The 25,136-nt window shown below is 42.4% G+C and overlaps 1 protein-coding gene and 1 long non-coding RNA gene across 16 annotated transcripts in view; one reads left to right on the top strand and one right to left on the bottom strand.

The window, feature by feature from the left end:
• Positions 1-966: 966 nt before the first annotated feature.
• KDM4A (lysine demethylase 4A) lies at positions 967-24,146 on the bottom strand. 2 transcript variants are annotated; one of them, XM_086902315.1, is made up of 22 exons: positions 23,723-24,146; positions 23,257-23,409; positions 22,888-23,063; positions 21,612-21,726; positions 20,659-20,852; positions 19,178-19,227; positions 18,573-18,676; positions 17,436-17,573; positions 16,322-16,572; positions 15,345-15,535; positions 14,080-14,429; positions 12,233-12,353; positions 11,460-11,638; positions 9,025-9,229; positions 8,660-8,736; positions 7,869-7,924; positions 6,981-7,089; positions 5,878-6,066; positions 5,015-5,185; positions 4,439-4,558; positions 3,758-3,850; positions 967-2,753 (listed from the first exon to the last, which is right to left on the bottom strand). In XM_086902315.1, the coding sequence occupies exons 2-22, from the start codon at positions 23,392-23,394 to the stop codon at positions 2,613-2,615; spliced, it is 3,168 nt and encodes a 1,055-aa protein (XP_086758441.1). In that variant the 5' UTR covers positions 23,395-23,409; positions 23,723-24,146; the 3' UTR covers positions 967-2,612. The 2 variants fall into 2 exon arrangements, with proteins under 2 accessions (XP_086758441.1, XP_086758442.1); XM_086902316.1 differs by having other exon boundaries at positions 23,675-23,803.
• Positions 23,947-25,136, top strand: part of LOC147651685 (uncharacterized) — a 115,556-nt gene continuing 114,366 nt past the window's right edge. For 5 of the 14 annotated variants that reach the window (XR_015290518.1, XR_015290501.1, XR_015290512.1 and 2 more), the window contains exon 1: positions 23,976-24,217. This is a non-coding gene — a long non-coding RNA (uncharacterized LOC147651685). Of the gene's footprint in view, positions 24,692-25,136 lie in introns of all 14 variants that reach the window. The other 9 variants (XR_015290515.1, XR_015290516.1, XR_015290510.1 and 6 more) reach the window with 7 other exon arrangements.

Below are 25,136 nucleotides of genomic sequence, written 5' to 3'. Positions count from 1 at the left end.
GTCAACAAGAGCAGATCTGGCACCTGCAGAAAACATGACAGAAACTGATAACAAAGCTTCTGTTCTAGAACAAATACTATGTGTAGGAGCTCTTAAAAGTCACTAAATACTGTCAGAGATGAGTGGCAGAATCTGCTGCAGTTGAACAACAGAACATCCTGAGTTGTAAAGGATACCAAAGAATCAATAAAATCCAACTTTTGGCCCTGTACAGAGCAGCTCCAAGAACCAACCCAAGGAAGAACACCAAACCACCAAACAAATCCAGCTGTTTCTTATGAGGTCATCATTTTAGGATGAAGCTGTTGAGCCAGGTGTTTGCAGCACAGGTAGCATAGCATGTGACACCTAAAATGTGCACTTAAGTTCTATAGCAGTTTGGGGACAAAGTCTGGATGCAGACACCTTTTCTCTGGAGGGAGAGTGGCAGATTGAGACAAGAAGTATGTTTTTCAGTAACACACAGGTAGTGTTCATCCAATGAGAAGTTAATACCAAGTTAACTCGGACAAAACAAAGCCAAGTTTGTTAAGGCCCTGCCAGCTCTTCTCCACATTTGCTCACAGCACATCACTTCAGAGGCTTACGTACAAGCTCAGATATCAAAGTGCAATTTTGTTCCTATTGCCTGGACCAGATTAACTACAGCGACCAGACTCAGGTATTAAGAGACCTGGTTTTATCAAGCCAACTATCCCATTCATCAGAAAAACATTTAATACCCTGAGACCAGGGGTTTTAGACATGGTAAAAGGGAAAAAACAAAAACCAAAATAAAACAAACCAAAAACCGCAGAGGAAAGCCATTATCTCCTTTCAGAATCTGTTTAAGCCTTCCAATACTGATGGACAAGGTATTCTACCACAAAAGTAGGACAGACTACCTCTGTAAAGCAGTGTAAAACAGTGATTGTGCAAATCTTGGCTGCTTATCCTCCTGACCCTATAAAAATGTAGGGCTAAAGATTTACTGTATAAAAGTTGCAGTTTATTTCTTTTCTGATCAAGAGTTGTATCACTACTCAATACTACATTTTATTGCTAATCACAAATTGATGCACCGGGGTTTCAGAAGGGTTTGGTTTATAGCGTTCCTATGTAACAAAAGGAAAAAAGTTACAAATCCAGACTTTGCAGACACATGGCCATGTCCCTATAGAAGCAGGGATGCATTACGTCTGTTTCATTAGAAAATTCTCCTCTTGAACAGTTTCTGGAGAACATACAATCATGATTTTCTCCAGTAGGAAAACTCACTCCATCATTCCATGCAAAAAGAAGGTGGCCAATCTGCTCCACAGCCTAAAATCCCTTTCCTACAGAATGGGAAAGGAACATGTACTTACACTGCTCCTACTGTGATGTGTTAATGCTTAAATTAATAGGAGCAAGTTGGCACATCTTCCAGGTACACCTAGTAACCCAGCTCAACTCAGCTTCCAATGGCTGGGGTAGCAAATTCTCTTCACCACAATTGAGATGTGTCCTAATATTCTATAAAAATGCTACGGTAACCTTTGCCAGACAGCAACACGGTAGCACTCCTGCTTCAGAAGAGCACTGCACAGCCTTTCAGTAATAACACAGAGCTCAGTGCATACTTCATCTGTCTCAGACCCAGTATTAGCTGCTGTAAGCAAAAGCCTGAGGACACACGATAGACAGTGCTGCCCCAGAGCAGCACTGCTACAGATACCGCTGCCCTGTCATCCCCAACACTGTGATGCTTGGATTTCAAGAAGGGAGAGTTAGGACTGTCCCTTTAGTCATATTGCCTTAGAGAAACTCAAACGAAACTCTTTGGGAGGTGCATGTCTATTGGGAGCTGAACACCTAGTCTTGTTAGAAGGCTGCACTTCACAAGGCTCCAGAGAGATTTCACTGGTTCTGAGGCACATACTATTAACAATTAAACTTATGATTAAGTAAGTCAAAAGCACTATCAGAACAAAAATATTAAATGGAAGGTTAAATAATTTGTCCTACAGGATTCATTTTCACATTTCACCTGTTCACACAAGCACCTCCTTTCTGTTCAGATTTGAACATCCTACAGCCCAACCTCAGAAAGGAGGTGCTGAGAAACAAGAGACTGAAGCTGCTTGCGACAAAAAATGGATATAAATATAAAAGAGGTTCCATTTCCAGCACCAGTAATACTGCCTGCTCAAGCCCAGGTGTGGTCACCAGGGAGACTCCTAAATTCAGGAACATTATTCAATTAAAACAACAGACCACACTATTCTGCAGCTGCCAGGATTCCTGGCAACAACTCTCCAAAGAGTTTGCCACCTGTCAAAATTGTCTCTAAAGGAAAAGCAAGACTGCTCAACAAGATGAAAGCAGCATCCCCAAGCTGGCTTATTTGGTAAGGGCCCAACTTCAGACCAGCAATCTGCAGGCATCAGCTTCAGCAAATGGGATCTCTTTCACTATCCAACAGCTGCCTTACAGCTACTGCAGAGCATCAGCTTTTTAGCTTCCTTAAAATATAAAAGAACAAAACCCCAGAAGAAACCCTGGATTCAAAGCATCCAAATATGGCCTGTTGTACTGGAACGTTTAAATCCTTGGGGGAGGTGGGCATCTTCTTCCTCTGCCACAGGCAGCGTTTACTCCATGATGGCCCGGTACAAGGCAGGTTCAATATAATCTTCACGGTAGCGTGAATTGATCACTCTTTGTCTCTTCCTCTCTTGACTGACCTCCTTCTCTTCAAAGATCTCTGTGAAACGCATATCTGAAGCTATTGACTAAGAGAAAAAGACAGAATTAGTCACTAGAGCACAGATGAAATCCCTGTCTCCACACCCTCCTATTACATGTAAGAACCAAGCCAAGACACATGGGAACATTCAGCTTTCTTCAAAAACTGACCAAACACAAAAAGAAAAATATTTAAGAAACTGGATTTGCAAGTCTGGGGGTAAGTTTAAGCAAACTGTAATTAGAGATGAATCTCAAGTTGCAAATGTAACAGCACTTAATTTAAATTCACAATCACTTTCTCAGAGTAATAAACAGAGTCAGCTGTTCCAATTTTCAAACAGTCTAGTACAATTTCTGCTTTATGGAGCAGGCATGTTTAAACACCTGGTCACAGAATTCAGCTTTAATACATTCTCTCTTAAGCCTCTGTGCCTGGCAACAGATCTGCATTGGGGTGTGCATGTTTGTACTGTAAAGCAAGACACCCCCATGTGCTGTTTGTAACTACAAATTCTGTGAGGGAAGTGTAAAGCAACAAAATGGGGTGTGGGATCTCCACCCTTATTGATAACCAAAACTTAATTGGAGATAGCCCTGAGCAGCCCTTTCTGAAAATTACCCCTGTTCAGAACAGGTGTCTGGAGACCTGCAGAGATCCTTTCCCACCTGAATTATTTCACAGTCTCAAGAAACACCCAGCTCTTTCAATGCAACCCTACTAAGAGCTTCTCAGAACGAAGGGTAAGTGAAGGAACTTGGCCATTCTTTGCAGTGCAAGTAGACAATCAAACTTATGAATATGAGCATGAAAAAGCATTAGTGTGCTCTCCCAGTTTGTGACTATGATACAAACTCACAACCCTGCAGAAAGAGAAATTCTCTCCAGACCAAGACAGAACTTTGTTTTTGTAGCCTGATCAACTACTTAGCTTTGCAATGATTAAGGAGAGCACCAGATTGTATTTTGCTGCTGCCACATGATCAGGTTGCTGTTCAAGCACAAATTAAAACAAATTTCTTTAGTAGAATTTGCACTCTGTTTACCTACCAGCCTTGACTTCACTCTCTTAGGAAGCTCCTCTTCAAGAGTATATACATCATCCCTTTTCACCATCAGCTGTGAACCATCTTCAAATTCCACCTAGAAGAGAACCAGAAGTTGTTCTGTCAGAAGTCTCACAAGTTAGCACCCTGCCACAGGTACGCAGAAGTTGCCTTCTCCCCAGAACTCTTGCGTGAAATAATCTTCTACCACTTGAAATTGGCAAGATACAAATGCAGCTATGCACACTACAACAGAATTGAATCAAAACCTCAATAATCTCATGACAATAATAGCCCAGCAAATTTTGGGATATTCTTTTAACACCTGACAAGACAGTCTGGCTGTTCACTTTAATACAGCCTGAATATTCATCCCTTTGGAAGCATAAAAGGCATGGTGCACTCTCACTAGAGAAAAGCAAAATAAACTTTAAGTAGTTTAAACTACAGAGTCTGATGAAGAACTGCAGACCAGCAGTTTTCAGAAGTGGACACTTTCAAGTAGGTAGACAGATGTACATACAACTGCAAGCAGTCACTTTCAGCAGCTGTTGCCAGCATCTGTCATTGCTAACACATTAAGAGTAACTTACCCTGGAGTGTTTAAGCATAACTCCCCTATAGCAACCCTGTTAACATGGTTGGCTTGTTTTAAGTGATGAATTTTCAGACAGCGATTTTGTACCTGGTACATCTGGATAGCATGTGATGCGACAAACTTGGCTCCATAAACTTGTCCATCTGTCCATCTTACTTGCACAACTTCCCCTTCAGCAGGGGGACCTAACTGAAGACAGTCTCGACTCTAGAAATAAGAGGGAAGATGGGAGAGACAAGGAAAGGTAAGCAGCTTCCTTATGTGAAGATTCAGCAAACTACCAAGGCACAGCACCCCAACGATTCTCAATTTTAGGCATGGAGAACTAGGCTGAGAGACATCTATTTATGTCATCTGCATTTAAATCCCAACAGTGGTATATTCAAAGTATTTTATGTGAGGATGGCATGCAAGTACCTGCAAGTTTTTCCTTCCAACCTACCATTGTTAAGCAGCCAGAGATTAGCTGCACTCCCTGTTATACCTGTCCCAATATGGCCTCAGGTAACAGGTAACATCCCTAAGGCCATCCTGGGGCACAGCTCAGCCACTACAGCACCCAGGGAACAATTACCAGATCCCCTGATGTGTCTGCTCTACAGCAGAAAGGTATACATGACTCGTATCATGTGTCCTGTACCACAACCCCAGTGCACAACATACCACAATGTCCTCTGGGTACAGGTTATCGCTGAAGGAGCCATCATCGAAGTTGACCTCATAGAAAGTCTCCTTTGCAAGGCTGACCACTTCACATTGATAGAAGCGACCATTCTTGTGCTTGCTGATGACTATCTGCCCAGGGGACAGATCCTGGAGTGCAGCCTTGGCTCGCTGAGAAGAGAAAAATCACTTTTTATACACTGACTCAATAACAAATGTGTTGAAGACCATGGCTCCAGTGCTGGCAGACAACAAAGCAAAACATTTTAATTCAGATGATTTACTCTACTTAAGCCATCATCAGCAATGTTTTTAGAGAAGTTCTGCCTCCAGAATTTTAAATGCCTAAAGTCTAATCTGTTACGTGCTACCGTCCTTAATTTACTTAGTCAATTAAGTTCTCATTCTTCAGAGCAATGGAAGGCCTTTACAGAAAACATTCTCTAATAAGATTGTTGTGGTTTTAGTTAAAAAGACTGAATGGGAATTTTAAAATTCATCAATCACTTAAATGTGATATGACCACTCATGTAGACTACTGGAGCACTGGCACTAACTTCTGCATATTAAATATCACAGCATAAATCTCACTAATGTTCCTCATGACAACACAGCCACAGGAGGGATGTGATGCTTTCAGTCCTTCTGGTCTGCAAACCTGAGTACAGTAAAGGATCTGACTAAGATCAGAGTAGCACAGCAAGGCTGAGATCAGAATCCAAGACCAACACATTACATTACATTACATACTGTGAGACAGCCAAGCCTTCAGTGATGTTTCAAAATAATCACACAATCTACTAAACTTTTCAGTGCCTCCAACACACTGCAGTTCAAATCTTAGGAATAACACACCTACACACCTCTGCCTGAGATGGGGTCTTATGCCTGAAGCAGGTAATGAAGACAACAAACGGCCAGTCATCAGGCTGCATCATGACTCCTGCTGCTTGGGCACAGCTGACATGAAAGGATGTGGGACACCGACCATGTGAGCACTGTACACAGCAACCTGCAATTCTCTTTCTCCTCTTCTTGCAGAAGATGCATTTCTGTGGACAGGAAACTAGAGGTTATTGATTGGTACTAGGTTTTATCCCACACCAAAGGCTCGCTAGCAGCTTATCATATAATAGCTGTGCCATTTAGCCTCTTTGAAATTACTGCTGCTTTCTGACTAAACAGAAGTAGGCAGCTACCAGTTTATGACAAGACAATAATTCATAAAAGTAATGCAAGAGAGGAAAAATGTAAATTAAGTATCTACCAGCTCAACATGCACAAAGCATGCAACCCAAGGATGCCAGGAACAGATCTTAGATTAGATCAGCTTGCAATGCTCCAACTCAATAGGGCCTTTCAGCAGTTGACTAAAAAGTTATATAAATGCAAGAAACAAGATTAGAATAATGGGAAATGACCACAGAGGTAACAGTTAAAATTCTGTCACTACTACCAGTGACTCAATTGGGCCTGCTGGGCAGATGTAAGAAAAGAATGTTATCTGCAATGCATATGAAAGCAGAGTCATTTTCCCTCCAACATTGAGCTGTTAAGTAGAGTTGTTTTCCTGCTGAAGACCTTCACTCATTATAGGAATGCCTCACATATCCTGAAGCATCCAGTGCTTGAAAGCAGTCAACTAAGCAAGTGGAATACTAGGGAGGAGAAAAACAATCACAACAAATTATCACCATTACACCACTGTATAAATATTATTTGCCACATACTGAAAACAGTGTCCCTTTTGCTGGCTCTTCATGTGCATAAACACATACTAGAACAAGGAAAGATTTTTAAAAATGGCAATAGGGACAACTGCCATCTCTCATACACAGAGTTGAGCAGATTATACAGTTCAGTCTGGAAACTGAACCAAGATGACTTGGGTTTGATGGGATTAACAAAACCCCTCAAATTCTGAATGGACTAGAGACACCCCTGATGCAGCACGGGTGATCCTTACCAGTCTGAAACGCTGCAGGGGGATTTTGCCAACATCTACAGGACTCCGTTCTGCGATGTTCACAAATTTTGCCTCCAGTACAGCCACAGCACACATCACATGAACCCACCTGTCAGGACAGAAGAAAGGAAAAATAAATTAATATGTATTAGACCAGCAGAGGATGCTTTGTAGTTTAAGTGAATACAGTTCTGTTCAAGTTTGCCATATAAACCACAGTAAATAACCTGTGAGAATGATCAGTGTAATCTTCCTACTGCTACAAACAGGTCACATGTAGGGCAAAACCAAAATCTCTTCATACTTAAAATCCACTATTAACAGGCTTAACAGGAAAGCAATTTAGTAACTCCTGCATGATAAAGGCAGCCTGGCCAAGTTTGTTATTTCACGGTGCTACAAGTCTGCCCCATTGCTATTTTGCATCAAATAACTTTAGATAATTCACCACAACCAAGGACACAGGACAGGCAGTTGTATGCACATTTTGCTGTAGAGGTATTTGAATTTCAATGTTGTGTTACTTAAAACTACGGTTGCCCTGTCATTACTGTAACCACAAATAAGATGGAAAATCAAAATCCTCTGTAGAGAAGGTACTGAGAGATGTTAGTTCATTTGGAACCTTATTTTTATGTGGTAGGTTATGCCTCTGCATATTACAGCTCTGCACTATCAAATGCAAACCAACTAACAGCTGCTATCAACAGAATGAGAACCAAGCATTACCTAAAGAGGTAAGAATTGCTGCATGAGAACACAATGAACACAGGAAGTGTGAAGGGTGTTGTCGGTCACCCTGTTACACCAAATGCAGTTTACCAGCTTACCCTCTGGTACTTAGGAACTCAGCCTCTCCTTAGAATAAAAAAAATCTGAAACACTCACTTGTCATCATTGGCTCTCTGCAGTGCTCCTCCTCGTAAGGAACACAAACAGCAGTCCTGGAGTAAAGAAGAAAGCATTAGCTAGTGCACCACACTTGCTGCAGAACTTCCACCTCAAAATACACATCCAGAGGTAGAAAATTATTTTGCTGTCAGAAGAGAGCTAACTACTTTGTACAGATCAGCTCCTCAGCTCTCAAAAGTTAATGCCCTTAGGGCAACAAATATAGACTCTAAGTCTGTTGAAGGCAAGCAGAACCTACCACTGAAGGGTCGACTTATTTGTTATGGGTTCCTTTTACACCTGCAATACCCTATATCCTTTGGGGATGTGTAAAAGGATCCAGAACAAACATGAAGAAATAATAATCAAAAGGCTGACCCATTCCACTGACCTAGAGTCTATATAGCTGTTTGAGGGAATCTCACTCTTCTTGCTTTCTTCACATGTGCATACATGCAAACATACATGTGCCTAGTTATAAACACAAGTTATTTTCTGAATAACTTAGAAATAGTAGCTACCATAAATTCAGACAGACAATGGAGCTATTCCCACATTCATGCAGAACATCTTCCCTCTAACTCAAGTGAGCTCAGCAGTTTTGCATCAGTTAAAAGGATATCATTATGATTTAAAAGTACCAAAACACAAGAGACTAGCTCCTAAATATTCTCTAAATCGTGTTATTTTCACATGATAATTAAAAAACCAACACTCACAACACTATGTGAATTAACTTTGTAGCCAAGTTCCCAGATGTACCAGACTCCATCTGTGAAAAACCTTACCTCTTCTAACGCATTTTCTGTACACCGTGAACACATCCAGTCTTCAGTGGCCTTCTCAGGGGATACACCATAACAACCTAGAACAGACATCTCATTTAAGAGTTCATTTAAACTCAAACCCATCTCCCTTGGGCCCACAAATAAAGCAGGAATTAAAATTGATGAGCCCCAGGATGATGCTGTGTACTTGAAGCCACTGTGCAGCTAACTGCCTACCCCACAGGCCAGCACCCAAGTATATACTCCTCTGGTAAGGGCTGACCTTGGTCTGTTTGTACATTAGATCAACTGGCAGAGGTCTGCTATGATGTACTGTCTCAGTACAGAGAACACCAGAGCTTAGGGTAACATCTGGGTGCACTCACTTGCATGAACACAGACATGGCAGTTCTTGCAGGTGATGAGTACACTGGTTCCATCTTCCTCCAGGTAGGGAGTGGAAAGATTGAGGTCAGTGCTGCAGCCAGTGGCAGTAAAGCACATTTCAGGAATCAGGGGTTTAGTTCGGATCTTCCCATCCATAGCAGCTGGAGTTACTCCAGAGTTTTGACTGTTGCCTTCACATTCTGCCTGTGGGGGATGGATAGGGAATTTAAATTTTACAAGTAAAATGGTCTCATGTCATTTTTACTCACATATAATTTCATACATATATCCAGTTTAAAGAAAAAATTAGGTACTGAAAGACCATAGAGTCAGTAGGTTAGGTGAAAATATAGTTATGTTTATAACTATTTATTATTACATTTATAAAATCCTCAGCTGCTATGGCTTCAGAATGAAATTACTTTCTACTCAAATACTAAATTTAAAGTCTGAATTGCATCCCTCTAATGAGCAACAAGATACACATTAAACTGCATCTCTTCTGACAGAAGAGGCGGAATCACCAACCCCACCTCATGCTCTACAGGCAACACCTCTTCTGCATATTCCCTCTGTAATACAGAGGATCACAACGTTACTATCCATCAGTGTACACTTATCTTACCTCAGTATGGAAGGATTACCAAAACACAGATAGACACCTACTACAATCCCCATTATTTTTTCCCTGTGTAGTTCTGATCAAGTCTAGTGGGTTTTAAAACTAATTTGTTCCAGGAAAATAAGCAGACTAAAAATGCAATTTCCCATATAAAGCTCAGGAGACTTTCAGGCTAATCTTTTGTATTTTATTCTTCTAAAGCAGTGTCAAATCAAACAGCTAAGACATACAAAGTTTACAGACATATATTTCTATTCAAGCTACTCCTCTGAACAGCTAAACAAAAATTAATCTTTCTCTTTGAAAAAAATGTTTAAACCATCTTTTGTACCTTGTAGGCTACGACAAAATAGCTTGCCTAATCTTTTAAAATTACTGTTAGCAGAAATTGCAATAGCAGAATCAATCTGCACTGTCCCTCCTACAGTGCCTCAAAAGCTAGGGAGAAAAGGTACAGGTAATGCTCACAGTTGGAAGGAAATGGACATGTTTTCAACAAGTCTTGTTTAGTCTAATTCTGTAAAACTTACTGATTTAAACTTACATTGCATGTCAAGCAAAAGACAAAATGACAGAGAAATCTGTAGCGAAATTGAAGAAAATAATGACTTTTTTTTCTCCAAAGCAGCAGATACTCTTCTTCTTCCCAAAGGAAAAGTGCATATTTGTCTGGCATTTTGTGCCAATTTTTTATTTGAATGGGTAACTGAAGTGAGTTTCCAGACTTGCTACAGAATTTCTGAAGTTGGAACAAAGACTAACCACAGCTCAAATCTTGGACGAGTTTCTGCTCCATTGCCTCGTGTAGACAGACATTTGAAAACCTGCAGCTACGAGTTTTCTGCTCAACAGCAACTTACAAAAAAAATCGTAAGAAAACTACAACTATCTTTAAATCTTTAACTTTATACCTTATGCACTAGTGAAATCCTCATGTACCACACAGTTCCTAAGTAGAATTTCCATTCCTAAGAACTTACTCTCAGAAATAGCAAGACTAAACAGAAACTATGGTCTGTGGTTTTCATTAAAATTAGGAACTATATGAAATCAAAATCCTCAACAAAAATGTGAGGTCTTTATTTCCGAAACTGTGGTTTTCCACATGTTTTCCAAACAGGTTTCTAGTGCCACCACAACTGCACAGTCATCACAAATGAATCAAATATGCTTAGTGTATGGGAAGAGTCAAACTATCTCAAAGTTGCAGGTCAAACATGCAGACAACTATTCAAGCTACTTTAAAATTATTTATCTTAGGTATATCAAAAAATTCAGTGAGGGACTCCTGCCTGCACATTTATTCAATGTGACAAAGGACTTCTGCACCCATCCCATGCTACTGTCAAGGATACAAGACAATCTATACCATCTACAAACACAACCCTAAATTCTTTTAAGTAAAAGGTTTTCTGTCTTGCCAGCTCCTCAAAGACCATGTACTATGAGAGGACCTAAAGTGTTTTCATAAAAAGATTTTAGAAATGAAGGAGTCAGTCTGCAAAGGAGAAGTGAGATTTTAGTCAGTTCTAGTGACATTTGAGCTCCATTCTGTGGTTTGAGCAAAAGCCACAAAACACAAAAGCTTCTGCCGACCAGCTGAGTGAGCCCCTGGGAACCCACAGGGGCCCATCACAGGTGTGAGAATGTTCACCCACTTGTGCTCTCCTAGAACAACTCCTGGGGAAGACTGCAACATTGATAGAGCTTTTGTTAACTGGCAATAAACCAACCCACATATTTAAAACTATGTGCCACAGCAGCACCTACTCTGTTACCTCTGTGATAGCATGAACAGCCTTGGTTTCATACCTGATACGCCTGGAAGAGCATACAGACAGCACAGTATGGGGGCTGCTGGGCCATGGTGCGATTGTATTCTTTTTCAGCCTCAAAATTTGGTGGCCGATTCTGCCACAGCTGGCTCAGTGGCTTGGCCCATGCTTCTGTCTCCTCAGCCTCTTCTTCAGGAGTTAGTTGCTCTGATGCCTCTGTGATAAGAGAGCATTCACACAGTGCTTATGTGGCCTTTTATAGATATTCTTGTAAATGAAACTAAATAAGGCAAGAAGCTATGAATGGAGATGAAAGAAAGACTGCCAGAAAGCAAACTGACAGAAGGGTGATGGAAGCCAGTAACTCAGTCTCCTTTCTAAGAGGCTTCTACTAACCAAGCAACAGTGCAGAAAACAAGACAGGCTTAGTGCAAGAACAGAACCAGCTCCAAATTACATCTACATCAAAACTAAAGCAATCAGTCAAAGAATTTAGTGTTAGAGTTTTGGTTTTTTTTAAAATCATTAATATTTACATCAGCGACTGGAATATTCTAAGGCAGATGCAGTTAGCCAGCAGTCTCTTGTAGTGGTTTAATTTTCCTTTCCAAAGAAAAGTACAGGAAAGGAAGATGACACCACTTGAGAAACAAGTTTAGTGATACAATGAGATATGCACCTTGTCTAGGAGGCAGAGCTGTCACTTACTGACTCCTCTTTATCACCAGTTACTTACTAAAATATCCCACACTGCCCACCAAAGCTGAGACCTTCTCTCCAATTTCCCAAAGAGCATAAGGCTTTACTTACCATCATCACTGATGCAGTCCTTCACCAGGAGTGGGTGGTGACGTGGGAGTTTGCTCAACGGCTGGCGACGACCCTTGGACTTCTTACTCTCCTTCACAGAGCTTACATACTCCTTTCCCACCTGGACCAGGAGAAGCAATTCAGCTGTCAGTTAGCATGTGCCCTTTTGACACCATTTTGGAAGCAATTAATTTTGAACTTAGAGAAACTTCTTCAAAATGCACACATGCTTCCACAGTTTTATTTCTAACAAAGTAACTTCAGTTCTAAACTCTTTTTCAAAGTGCACAGAGCACTTCTGTTATGAAAAAACTGGACAGAGCTGACTCTGTTGAGTCAGTAAGATAGACACTTTTCAGAGGTCCCAGTGTAGCTTTTCATGCTGTTTCTTTAAAGAATCATGTAAAAGACAGAAACACAGAAGGACAAATTGGATGGTTCAACTTAAAAGAGGCAGGATAAGAAGTCTCATGGATTCTGGAGAAGCCTCAGTTTGTGTGTCACTTAAAATATTCCAAATTTAAAAAGTAAAATAATAAATAAAATAAACTAGAAGAAACCACAGAGCTCATAGACATCTCAAACTAAAAGGGTTATTTTAAATGAAGGACATTTTCATCCTTTCTACTTATTACTTGCATTGATGTCTTACCAGACAGACTGGAAGGAGATTGCAACAACAGCTATTTCCTCTTCCCTTAGCCTCATACAAAAACAAGTGACACACTGACAAAATTACTACTAACCTGACAAGCAGGGCAGTAAAGGTAATGATTTCAACAGTCCAGGAAGTCTCCCTCTAGACAAGAACCTATCCTATTTTAAAAATCTGTTTTTCTTTTAAAAGCAGAAGTAAATCTTGGATTAAATGCATCTTATGTATGTTTAAATATCTTATTTTCATAAAAGAAGACAGAAGAGAGTATAATACTCATTACATCTGTTCTCTTTACACAGAGTTGGATACAAGACTTCTAAGAAATACTGAAATTAGCATATCCAATTACCACCTAATGGAAAATTTGTTTTGAAGTACACCACTCTGGGGAAAACAATGCACACCCATTGAAAATGTCACCGTTTCCCTGTACAAAGCATGCGATGGAGACGTCTGTATCGGCAACAGAATCTTTGGTTTAAATAGCTATGGCAACTCTCTGTTTCAGCTTAATTATCAAGACTGGTCTATCTGCTGCTCCTTTGGTGTAATTCTTGACTTCTTAGGAAGTCATTACTGGCCCCCCATTCTCTAAACACAGAGTTAAAGAGGAAAACAAAATATTGGAAAGACTCTAGCAGATAAGATTCTAATTCTTCTCTTAGGTTGTTTAGTAAAACATTCATTGGCAGCTTTTAAACACTCAGATTTACATTCTCCCAACCAGTATTTTTGTTGCATCCTTTCTCCTCTTTTAAAAGGACACAGAGATGTACCCATGTATGCAATTTTATATTAAAAATCCCTCATCACATGAATGTGCTCACAATAAAGGCTGGAACAAATCAGATTCATTTTAGGTACAAACAGGTGTCTCTTAGTACAAAATGACCTCAATCATCCTGTAACACTACCATGTCAAAAACACGAAGCTATCCTTTCCATTACAGCACATAAATAGTTTAGAGAAGTTCTCAAGACAGGTAATCTCCTTGCTTACTTGAAAAGCTAAGTATATAAAGGCTTTCACCTGAATTCTTGTGTGTTTAGCCAAACTCAGAGGTGCAACCTGTTATGCATACACCAGTGGGATGAAATTCTCATCTGCATAGATAGGAAGTTTTGTCACAGCAAATTCCTGACCATGGAACTACAGGCCTCCAGCTTTCAGTTCTTTTGCCATTCATACCTCTGTCAGTTCTTGCTCATTGACACTGGAGGTGGCACTGGCTTTCTTCCCTGAAGTCTGTTCATTGTCGGATCCGCTGGCATCCCCCTTAGCATAGCTGTGGACTGTGAACACCCCGGCTGGCCCAGGAAGAGTTCGTTTTGCCAACAGATCAGACGATTCAGAGTCTGAAGAATAGGCAGGTGAGCTGGACTGAACACTGGATGTAGCACTCTGTTTTGAAGATGGCAACACTGAAGTGGAATTTGAAGCATGTGAAATGGAGAGATCCAGTACAGCTGCTTCTTGTTCTTCTTCCACCTCAAGCTTCACCGTTTTCAATTCTTCAAATTTGGCTGACTCCACACCATCTGGAAGAAGGGATATACTGAGTTTTTCTGAAGTCTGGGCAGAAAGAGAACATTTGTGCAACTATTTGCACAAAGCCAAATAGAAAAGCAAACATCTACACACAAAAAAGCAACAGTATGTCATATAAAGAGTAGATGATTAATTCAAACACCTATAAAGTCATAGATGGCTTAGTCAGGGAGAGAATAAAAGCATCTGTTCATTGCCTCTCCCATCACAAGAACTAGGGTGTTATCAAAAAAACCCAGAAGACACAGCGAGTTCAAAATAAACAGAGATGATCCCTTATACAGACATGTATATAGCTAAACCAGCCCAACTCCTGGACATAAATTACTGTGGGTAAGAGGTTACCAATGTTCATGGAAGACTTAATTAAAAAAAATAAAACCCCACAAACCAATAGAAGATTACTAAATACAAGCTGCAAAGGGCTGGAAAACATAATACAAGAAAGGGCATCACCTGTTTTCCCTCTTCTGGTGTTGCTCCATAGGCCCCTTGCTCCTCCCCTAATAGCAAGGATAACTCATCCATTACAAGCCATATGAATTTTGTCCAGCCAACTCATTACAAAATTACAAGTAACACACCTATAAAGCATACCAGACCCACAGTACCAGGAAGTGTGTATACATTATACTATGCAATTCCTATAAACAGGTCACATTGCTCAAGAGATACAAAGGAGCTTAGACTATTGAGGCATCCCATATATTTCTGTATGCAGGTAGGCAAAATAAAGAGTAAAAATCAAAAACTAGAAAATGGTTATATTTCAAGTTGTATAACTGCAAATTTCTGAGGGGCTAGCAGTGGCTCTGACAAACCAATGTCTGCTTTTTTGGACACAAAAGCATCCTGCCAACTAGCATCATACTGAAGAGTGCCCCAGACAAGCCTAGCACAGTTACCTGGAAGTTTGAGCCTTTGTTCACCTTGCTGCTCAAATTCATTTGTGGGCCTCTCGCAAGGCTCTGCCATATCCGCTTCATACTGTGTGGAGCTCAGCTCCTCCTTAGGGAAGGCCTCACTCTCACTCACCTCCTGAGGCACTTCCAGGCAGACCCTGTGCCTTTTTGTTCCTATGCGGTGCTTGGGGATGCTGCAGAAGACAAATCCCTATGTCAGGTTAGCAAACATGTAAATGTGTTAAATTTCTGTGTGAATGCATAAAATACAGTCTGGTCTGGATCAGTGTTTTATGAGACAGCCTCTGGAAAGCCAAATAGTTTCCAAATTATTCTGAAGTGTTTTCTTTGCCTTTATAGAGGAGAAGTCAGTAATCCCTAGAGCTGACTTCTCAGCATGTTAATCATGTATTAAGGCAGCTATGTTCTAGCCATGCATTCTTTACCTTAAACAAAAACCCTCCTCCAAACAAAACCCCAAACAAATCAAACCAACAACAAAAAAATCCACCACCAAAGACAGCCTTAGGATCAGTAGCTGGTACTGACTGAAAAAGATTAAACTGCAAAATATAAGATGATTAGGCTGTTGACCTTCAGCAACCAGGAACTCCACACTAATGCCGCAGCTTGCAGCACTGACTGTACCAGAATTTGCTAGCAAGTATTGTCTCACGATCTCAACACTCCCTCTTTTTCTTCTGGCCTGTCAGTGCAGGGTACACACCGCCAATCCAGGCTTTGGAGGTCTGTCCCAAGATGAAGAACTACCTTCCAAGCTGGTGTGTTTCCTGCTCACCACAGACTATCTATTAATGTGGACCTAAACAGTAAAAAATATTAAGAGTAAACCCTATTTCCAGGAAAGAAAAGATTATTCTTAACTTTCACTGTTCTATCAGAATGGCAAACATCTAATTGCAACTGGGTTCAAATTCTAAGAATCCAATAGAAAAGCAGAGGGCTATATGAAGCAGTACCTTTTTGTCTCATCCCCATCCACCTCTTCTTTACAAGCCTCTTCTGTTTCCATCTCCTCAGCACAGTGTTTCCCATTCTTGACTTTTTGCATGAGATCCCCTTTAAGGAACTCTGCTGCCTCTGGGGTTGGAAGAGCATGGTCAATGACAGTCACGTCCTTCCCAGCTTTCCAAAGCTTGTAACGATCTGGCTGGTACTTCCTCACAAACACATCCATGGAGATCTTCACCATGTCCTTCCTACATGAGCACTGAAGTCACAGAAAATATTAAAGTAAGGCCATTCTCTGCATTTCTCTAGCATTTTGCTTTCAAGACTTTAAGGAACAAAATCGCACAGTGGCATGTAATTGAACCTCAGAACTCCCAAGATTCTTTCCCAGGAAATCAAAAGGGTATATATTAGGTTACCAAAAATGTCAGAAAAGCCAGCAAAAATCATGAAACAGAAAACCAGATGTTATCACAACAGCTAGGAAAGAAAACTCATAGGTCTTTTTACAGAGTTGATGGCAGAAGCTGAGTGTTTTAAAATGGGCTCATACAGAAACAGGCTGCAAAACCAGAGACTACAATGAAGAAATCAGAGCCACACAGGGCCTACCCAGAGCTGTAAAGATTCCCCTCACCCAAATGTGGTTACAGCTAGTGCTTCAAAGCATTCACTTCAATGTAGCTTCTGAAAACATAACTCTTGTTTTAAGGCACCTCTACAGGGATATAATGCTATTCAATTTAAAGGTTCAGCCAAGATACGTATTTTGATAAGTCACTGAAGTTACTGAAGTTGTATTCAAGGCTAAACAGTCAATAAATAACAGGTAAAATACTGGAGAAAATTAGTAATGAGCTCTGCCCACCAAGCATATTCTTTCACCTCTGGAACGACAACCAGTTCCACGCCTTTCTTTGAAGCTTCGCTTAAGCTGCACAAACTTACAAAAAAGTTACAAAGTTACAAAGCACGTTGCATGCTATCCATGGTTGACACAAGGCATCAAGCAGGACTTCGCCTGGATGTTGCTACTTTATGAGATGATCGCATCTTAAAAGGCTTGAAACCACTCTCTTAAAACTAACAATGGAAGCTTAAGGATGGCAACAGATCACTCACCAGCACCGACTGCTTCCCGTACTCAATCCAACGAAGAGTAGCAAAGTTGGTAGATTCAGCACAGTTGAAACCGTGGTTAAAGCCAGCATGATAGCTATAAGGAAAGGTTATCATGAACTCTCCAGCCTCCTGTGTCACCTAGAAGACAATTGAGACATCACAGTGTTATTCAGAGTTTAAGAAGGTACTTGGTGAATATGATTAAAAGGAGCTCCTGTACCCCTTTCTGCAGCACATCCAAAAATCCAACTCGCAGATGGTGGCTGGAGCTCCCTACTGCAATGGACAGTCTTGCTACTGACCTTCACTACTTTCCAACTTATGTTAAATATCTGTTTACTAAAAAGCCATGCACAACAGTTTTTTTACTGAAACACAGCACAACTGGTCAATTTAGCATAGACATGGTTATACATACAAAATACTCTGTCACCATCTATATGAAGTTCATAAAGATACTTATCTATATCACTAGAGGTTTGGCTGAACAGTTATCTAAGGTTGAGCAAATTTCTATCCACACAGAACTTGAAAATTTATCGCTGTTCACATTAGAGTACAACTCTCAGTCAGTCTTGCTCTTCAACATTTCCCCATTGTAAAGGCTTATGACAACAGAACCCTTCAGCTGCCCAGGCAGATGATACAGTATATCTGAATAAGAATTCCAAGACTAGATCTTTAGTATCTCTGTGTGAGAGAGGGAATGGCAGGTCATTAAGGGAGCCTAGAAAGTTACTAATTTTCTATTGAGGAAGCAGATTGCAACAAACAAAATTAGCATGGACAAATTTGAAACAGAAAAGAAAGATCTCATTTCACCAAATACACAACTAAACGGTGAAGTGAATCCAACACAGACGATAATGTTTAGTTTTAAGTTAAAAAATTTTAAAAAAATCAATACTGCAGAAAATCAAGCTTTTGTTTTTAGGAGCCTTTGACAGATTTTTCAGTCTCAAACTCTTTCAGGCCCCAACTGCCAGATAAATGGAAGTACAATAGGAAGGATTGCGTTATACCCTGACTGTTTCTATTTTCCTCTCTAAGCATCTGCTACTGGCTGCTGTCAGAAACAAGACAAGGCTGCAGGAACCTCTTGATCAAGCTGGTAAAACCACGATTACTTTTCTACACCTTATCAAATGGAATTCCATATTTCTTCAGAATTGATGGAGAAATGAGAGTCATCTTGTGACGAAGAAATGCTTCACAGCTTTGGGCACTTCCTGGAAAAAATCCTGTTTAAAATAAAGACAAGGAGAGATGTTACCACTGTGCTCAAACTACATTTATTTTTCAGCAGTTTTATTCAAAACTACTGTTTAGATAATTTTTCCCTACAAGCAGGAACCACCTTATTTGAAGTGTGCTAGTTTGCATGCTGAAGAAAAATGACAACTCCCTAAGATTTCTCTTTTAACAGCTGCCAGTTTGAAAGAACATAAGAAAGACCTCAAATAGAAGGATCCTCCCTTGGCCATAACATTCCAGTTTTAATAATCAATAGCTAAGGATTTTCTCATTAAAGGTTAGACAGACCACAAGTTCATTATTTGCAACGTGACAATTTCTCTTGTGTGTACCCCTATGAGCAAACATTTAAAAGTAATGTAATTTATATCCTGAAAGGCAAATTATTGGCTCAATCATGCCAACCTGTGCTCTCTAAAAAAGCTGAAACCCATTGCAGCTGTCCATCCCATCTTTAGAAAAAGGCAGGACACGAACTGCCTGATTACCTTTCGCAAGTCTCTCCAGCCGCTTCCCATGCTCTGGAGGGATGGAGTACCTGCAGTTGTAAAAACAAGTCTGTTAAGTTCAAGTGACAACAACAAAATCTTGAAGTTTGACTGGAAATCATCATCAGTTGTGAAGATGTGAATCACTTAAAAATAAATAAAAACTCTATTTCTACACATGTCTTTTTCAAAGTTTGATATAAAGCTAAAAATCTTAATTGAGGACTTTTACCTTTCTATCCCAAGAAAAATCAACACCCAAAAGCTAACCATTTCTTTCAAGAACTTTTGCTCAAGCAGTCAAGGAAGTAAAAAGCCTGATGCACATAATTAGCAGATCTGTGCAGCAAAACACAAATTGCAGTGAGAAAGTGAAGAGAACTTACTGAACTGTCTCAGTTCACAGCTGTGTAATCTCAGTATATTCAGTGCAAGGAGGAACACAGGGCAAGAGAGAAAATTGAGTCACCTCTTTCAGCTGTTCAGACAAAGATGGGACTAAGTCATCCTTAACATGTGCACAATTCATGGAGTGCTCTTTAATGCTATATCTCTCCCTGTACACACCTTTGTATGGGTGCCACAAAACTCCTGTCTGGTGTGTCTAAAATAAGTAAGTCAACTCACTTTGTTTCCTTTCACTCTGGAATACAGTGCTATATTCTGAAAGGATTCCTTGCTAAATTAATCAAAGATACCTGCAAAACTCACTTCTTCCAAGTACTACTGTAGAAGAAGTAATGGCCAAATAGTTCAACAGACTGAACTATTCTGTTTCATGTTTCCCTGCTACTGCCACTGCATGGGGTTGTTCATGGGTCACATTGTGCTAGCTATTATTTTTTTCTTCAAAGTTGTAATAAAAGGCAGCCAAAATTACTTGTTTCCAACAAAAATGCCATGGAAACAATTGTTGAAGTTGCTTGAGAAATTCATTTGTGAACAGAAAGGCATGATTCACTCTTAAAATGCAACTCATGCTACAGAGAAATTCAGAAGCCTCTCCTAAAAAGAATCAAGAAAACTGGACAAACCACTCAGTGACATCTGCTAGCCTGATGTTTGGATATATGATAAAGAGCTACAGTTCAAAGTCTGTTGAGAACTGCCCACTTCCCCAGTGCCTGTGTGACCATACCTCTGTATGGTCATTTTAGAGCCTCAGGAAATGATAAGCATTTGGGCCAAGTTTTGGCTCTACCACAGCAGAGAGCATCCATGCTATACTGTAATTCAGAAGAACTCTCTACATTAGGAAATCAACTAGACCCTTTTAGAAGGTAACCAAATAAATTCTACTGAGGACATGCACTGCTCTGCAGGTCCTTACAGATTTCTATTGTTCTTGTCATCAGACAGAACTTCAGTGCAAGACTAGAATACTGGTAATTATTTTAGTAAACTCTTAGCTTCATGACTTTGACTCCAATATTTTATGGTACTGCTTTTCTACACCTAGAAGATTCCTTAGAAAATCTTACCATGACTTGGGTTCCCCAAAATGCAAGTAATTAATACTGTAAAGATCCATGTCCTCGGTGTGCCAAGCAAAGGAAGTTTTCCACATTCCAAAATATAGGTAAGGAGTATTCACTCCTTCGATGGTTATGCCACTTTCATTCTCCACAACATCCAGGATTGTGTTCAATCTGCCAATATTCCACGCATCTACATGCTGAAAAGCACAAGCCTCATGTCAAACAAGGATTACAAAGTACAAAACCACATAGCTGAGACGACAGTTTGCAAAAGCTTAACAGACACTTGTGAAACAGTACATCACAGAATTACACAGCTCAAGCTGTGAGCTAGTTCACCTAAACCCAAAGTTTTGCATGGTAGCTTTCATAGTGATTGCTTGTTGGCCTTTAAGGAGGGGAAAAAAATTACCAGTCAACATGACTACAAAGGAGAAATAATCATGAAGCTACAGACTTAGCAGAGAACAATAGCTGATGTTGATTGAGTTTGAGCTGATGTCTGAACCCTCTTGAACAAAACCACTTTTCATTCCAAACATATTTTAAAAGAATAAACCACGGTAATTTAGGAGACAAGCAAGCAGAATGCAAATTGTCTCTTGACAGTTATCATCCTACCACCTAACAGCTACAGTGGTGTCCCATAAAAATACATACAACAGTGGATACCAAAGCAGCACAGATCTGCTGATCAACACTTCCCTCACACGCCTTTCAGGACAAAGCAATGCTTGGGCAATAGAGGTTTCTGCTTTCCTAAACTGAACTGCACTACAATGAAGTGCTAGCAAAGGTCCCTTAGAATGCCACCTCTGTCAGCTACCTACTCCAGAAGCTGGAACTATGCTATCATTAGGTCTTTCCAAAAGGTAAGAGTCAAATGCCACATTAGTATTTATGGAATGCAATATACCAGGATAACTGTTACCTGAAAACCAGAACAGTTTCCGTACCTTGTCGTAGAGCGTGCCATTAACGTCAGCCCCGTAGATGGGGGCATTGAACGTAAGGTTCTTCCAGTATTTTCGTTCAAGGTCTTCAAAGTCTGTGTAGCGGGGTGTGCAGTACCTGAAAAAAACAAGAAAGATACTAAAGACTTTGCAGTTTGATATTTGACAAGCCCAAACCAATGTTTTCCCCGACCGAAAAAATGGAAAGCTACAATAAAAATACCTAATGTGCGTTACCAGCCAGATAAACAGTGTAAGCACTCATGGCTCTGTTTCTGTGACACTTGGGAACAGGAGTATCAGGAAGAAAATGACTTTCCCCATTTTCCAGTTTACTTTCATTTTTGCTTTGTGCACTTTTCTGGGGTCAGAACAATTTCACTTTCTAGCTGTAGCTACTTAGAAGCAACAACAGAGTGAAAAGCAGAAATGATACAAAGAACAACTTAAAAAGCAAAACCAAACAAACCAAATTTTTTCTGCCACTGTGGAACTACCAAACCTTCACAGACTCACCATGGTCAAACATGCTCTGCTTTCCAGAAAAATACCTATTCTTGATGCCCATTCTTGGCTAACTAACTTTATACTGGACTATTTGTAGCACTGGGGGATCAAATTTACTATTACCACCTATTTAATGCGTGCCTATATACATGGATTCCAGACAATTACATATATAATGTAAAACAGTAACTTCCATCAAATTATTCTATTAAACAGAATTCTAAAATATCTGGTCTGTACTGCTTTTGAAAGATAAAACAATCTACGATGGACCAACTATAGCTGGCAATTCCAGTGCTATTTCTAGTTACTGCAAAGGCTATTTTGCTTCAGCTCCTTTTCAAGTTATCTTTTCTTCATCTCCTTTTTTATGTCATGAATGTTCCTTTCTCCACTACTTAAGTATTTCAATGGTCTAGCTACTGGGGACAGACAGACAGAGAGGAGCCCACAGCACAAACAAAAATTCTGCTACCATTACACATCCTCTTGCTGCACGGGTGACAAAGGTTCCCACGCACAGCCTGCTGTACAAGCAACCTCATCTGCCCAGAGCAGTTCACACTGCTGGCCCCAGAACGTCACGGACTTGACCCCAGTGGGAAGCTGTGGATGCCCCATCTCTACAAGTGTTCAAAGCGTGCTTGGAAGGGGCCCTCAGCAACCTGCTCTTGAGAAATAAGTCCCTTCCCCTGACAGAGTGGGGAACCAGATGATCTTTGACGTTCCTTCCAACCCAAACCATTCCATAACTCCCCGGGACTAGCCGTACTTGTCACTGTTGGCGATCCTGCGGAACTCGCGGACCGTCATGGCCTTCTTCTGGATGTTGTACTGCGTGAAGAGCCCGGACTGCCCCGTCACCACCTGCTGGATGGGCGCAGGGATGACGAGCTCGTCGATGTCATCGTAGCACTGCCGCGGCTTCCACTCCTTAGGCGGCACGATCTGCGGGGACACACGGGCCGGGAGCGGGGGCCGCGGCCGGGGACAGCGTCAAACTCGGGGAACTCGGGCCGAGCCCCGGCCGGGGCGCGCCCGCCCCACCGGCGCCGCGGCGTAAACAAAGGGCGGAGGCGGCCGGTGCGCGGCCCGGGGCCGCCGGCCCGGCCTCCACCCGGGGGGAGAGGGAGTGTCGCACCTTGGCCAGTCCGGCGCGGTGGGCGCCCTGCGACTCCACGTAGGCGATGTAGCGGCTGAAGTCGCGGAACTCCTCCATGGTGGGGCGGAAGGTCATGATGCGCTGCCCGGGATTGAGGCTCTCCAGCTCCGAGGCCATGATGCCGGGCCGGCCCTGCGCGCAGGAGGCGGGGGTGTCCTTGCGGGGGGCGGGACACCACGCTTACCCCGCCCCTCCCGCCCGCCGGCCAATCGCCGCGGGGTCCGCATCGGCCCTGCCTCCTCATTGGCGGAGGACGCGTGCCCGTCAGGACCCCACGGCTCGCTCTCCCTCTCACGGCGGAGAACGCCACCGACTCGCCCCCCTCCCCCCCGCCCGGCCCGGCTCGGCCCGGCCCGGCCGGCGCGGCGGAACCCGAGTCCCCGCCCGTCGCGCTCACGTCGGCAGCGCGCCTTGCTCCTCCGCCGCCCCCACCCGACCCTCGTACCACCGTCCGACCGCCGTATCCCTCCGCACCACGCGCCCAAAGAGTCCTGCGGACCGCCGACGCCACCGCAACCGTTCCGCTCCGCCCGAGCCCCGCCCGGCTGCCCCGCCTCTTCCCTCCGCCGTCGCAACCAATCGCTGCCCGCTGCCCGTTTCGCAGCCAATAAGAATTCGACGGCCGGCCGGGGCGGGCCAGCGAATCAAGAGGCCGGGCGCGGGGCGGTTGCTAGGCAGGAGGGCGGGCGGGAGCAGGCAGTCGCTAGGGGGCGCTCGAGCGGGGGCCCCGCCGGGGCACCCTCAGCCCGCTCAGGGATGGCGGGGGCACCGTCCCCATACCGTCCGCGTCCCACCCGGCTCCTTCCCGCATCCCTCCTGTCTCCCGCCCGCTCCCCGCCTCCGGAGCCGCAGTGTCGCCGGGTGAAACTGATCCCGGTCCAGCGGGCGCTCAGCGCGGGGTGGAAGCTAACCCCGGGTACGTGGGTGCTGCAGCGAGCGGGTGAGTTTCGGGCGCGGAGCGGTGACACACAGCAGGCATCTGCCAAGCGAGCACACGAACCCCGCTAATTATACTCCTACAGTTTCCGTGTGTAAACAAAGCCAGAGTAGAATTTGATACTTTGCGAACGTTTGGCAGCGAATGCAGACTGAGGCTGGACCAGCACCAGGCCCGGCCCACGCCAGGGCGCTTGGCCAGCACAGTCCGGTCATCTAGAAACGTGGAAAAGCGCCGCCGTAGCCAGCGGATGCTGCCAATAATCCGCCACCGTTTGTGTCAAGGACTGGAACCTGACAGTACAGCTTTAGCAGCAAATGCCTTTGAGTGTGTACAAGGCCGAGTGCTTAACAAACCCTTTCTAGGGACACTGACCTCTCCTTGGCTGGGACTGGCTGCGATTTTCAGACTCTGCTGTGCTAAATGCATTTTAAATCTCTTAAGTGCCAATGAGCAACCTTGAAAGTAAGCACAGCTGTCACGATCCGCAAGGTGGGATTCGTGATGTGGTTCTTTTAGCCGGTCTTAGAGTACAAAAGATTATCAGCAAACCAAGGACTTAAACAAGAAAACACAGTTTATTGAGTGCTCATCAGCACTAATATGCGATAGAGGGAAAGAAAAGAGAAAGCAAAGCATAAGAGAAAGAGAGTAAGGGGATTATAGCTACCAACGTCGAAGTCCACTCAGCCGTCCAACGACGCAGAGTCTTCTGTCCGTTGGGGAGATCTCAAAGGAAGGTAAGTTTGGGGTATAATTTTATAGTCTTTTGCAAAGCGAGGGGCGCAGGGCCAAAACCAGATGAGATTGATGATCATTGTAATGAAATTCCATTGCGCAGGGAGCAGGTGTAGGGTACAGAGCGATCCATGTCTTGCAAGTCTTTGCTCACCAGCAGGAACAAGGACAAGGTGTTGTGGAA

This window comes from Cyanistes caeruleus, chromosome 9, assembly GCF_971803275.1.
Source record: "Cyanistes caeruleus chromosome 9, bCyaCae1.hap1.1, whole genome shotgun sequence".
NCBI lineage: Eukaryota > Metazoa > Chordata > Aves > Passeriformes > Paridae > Cyanistes > Cyanistes caeruleus.
The sequence above is the reverse complement of the archived record's forward strand: the minus strand, read 5'-3'. Positions and strand labels throughout refer to the sequence as shown.

What these genes read in the sequence shown, in the direction of transcription:
- KDM4A (XM_086902315.1), bottom strand. Translation starts at nt 23,394, where the DNA reads ATGGCCTCGGAGCTGGAGAGCCTCAATCCCGGGCAGCGCATCATGACC. An exon ending in TTTGGGGAACCCAAGTCATG is followed by an intron (nt 19,228 to 20,658) that starts GTAAGATTTTCT and finishes TTACAACTGCAG; the next exon opens with GTACTCCATCCCTCCAGAGC. An exon ending in ATGGAATTCCATTTGATAAG is followed by an intron (nt 17,574 to 18,572) that starts GTGTAGAAAAGT and finishes ATTGTCTTCTAG; the next exon opens with GTGACACAGGAGGCTGGAGA.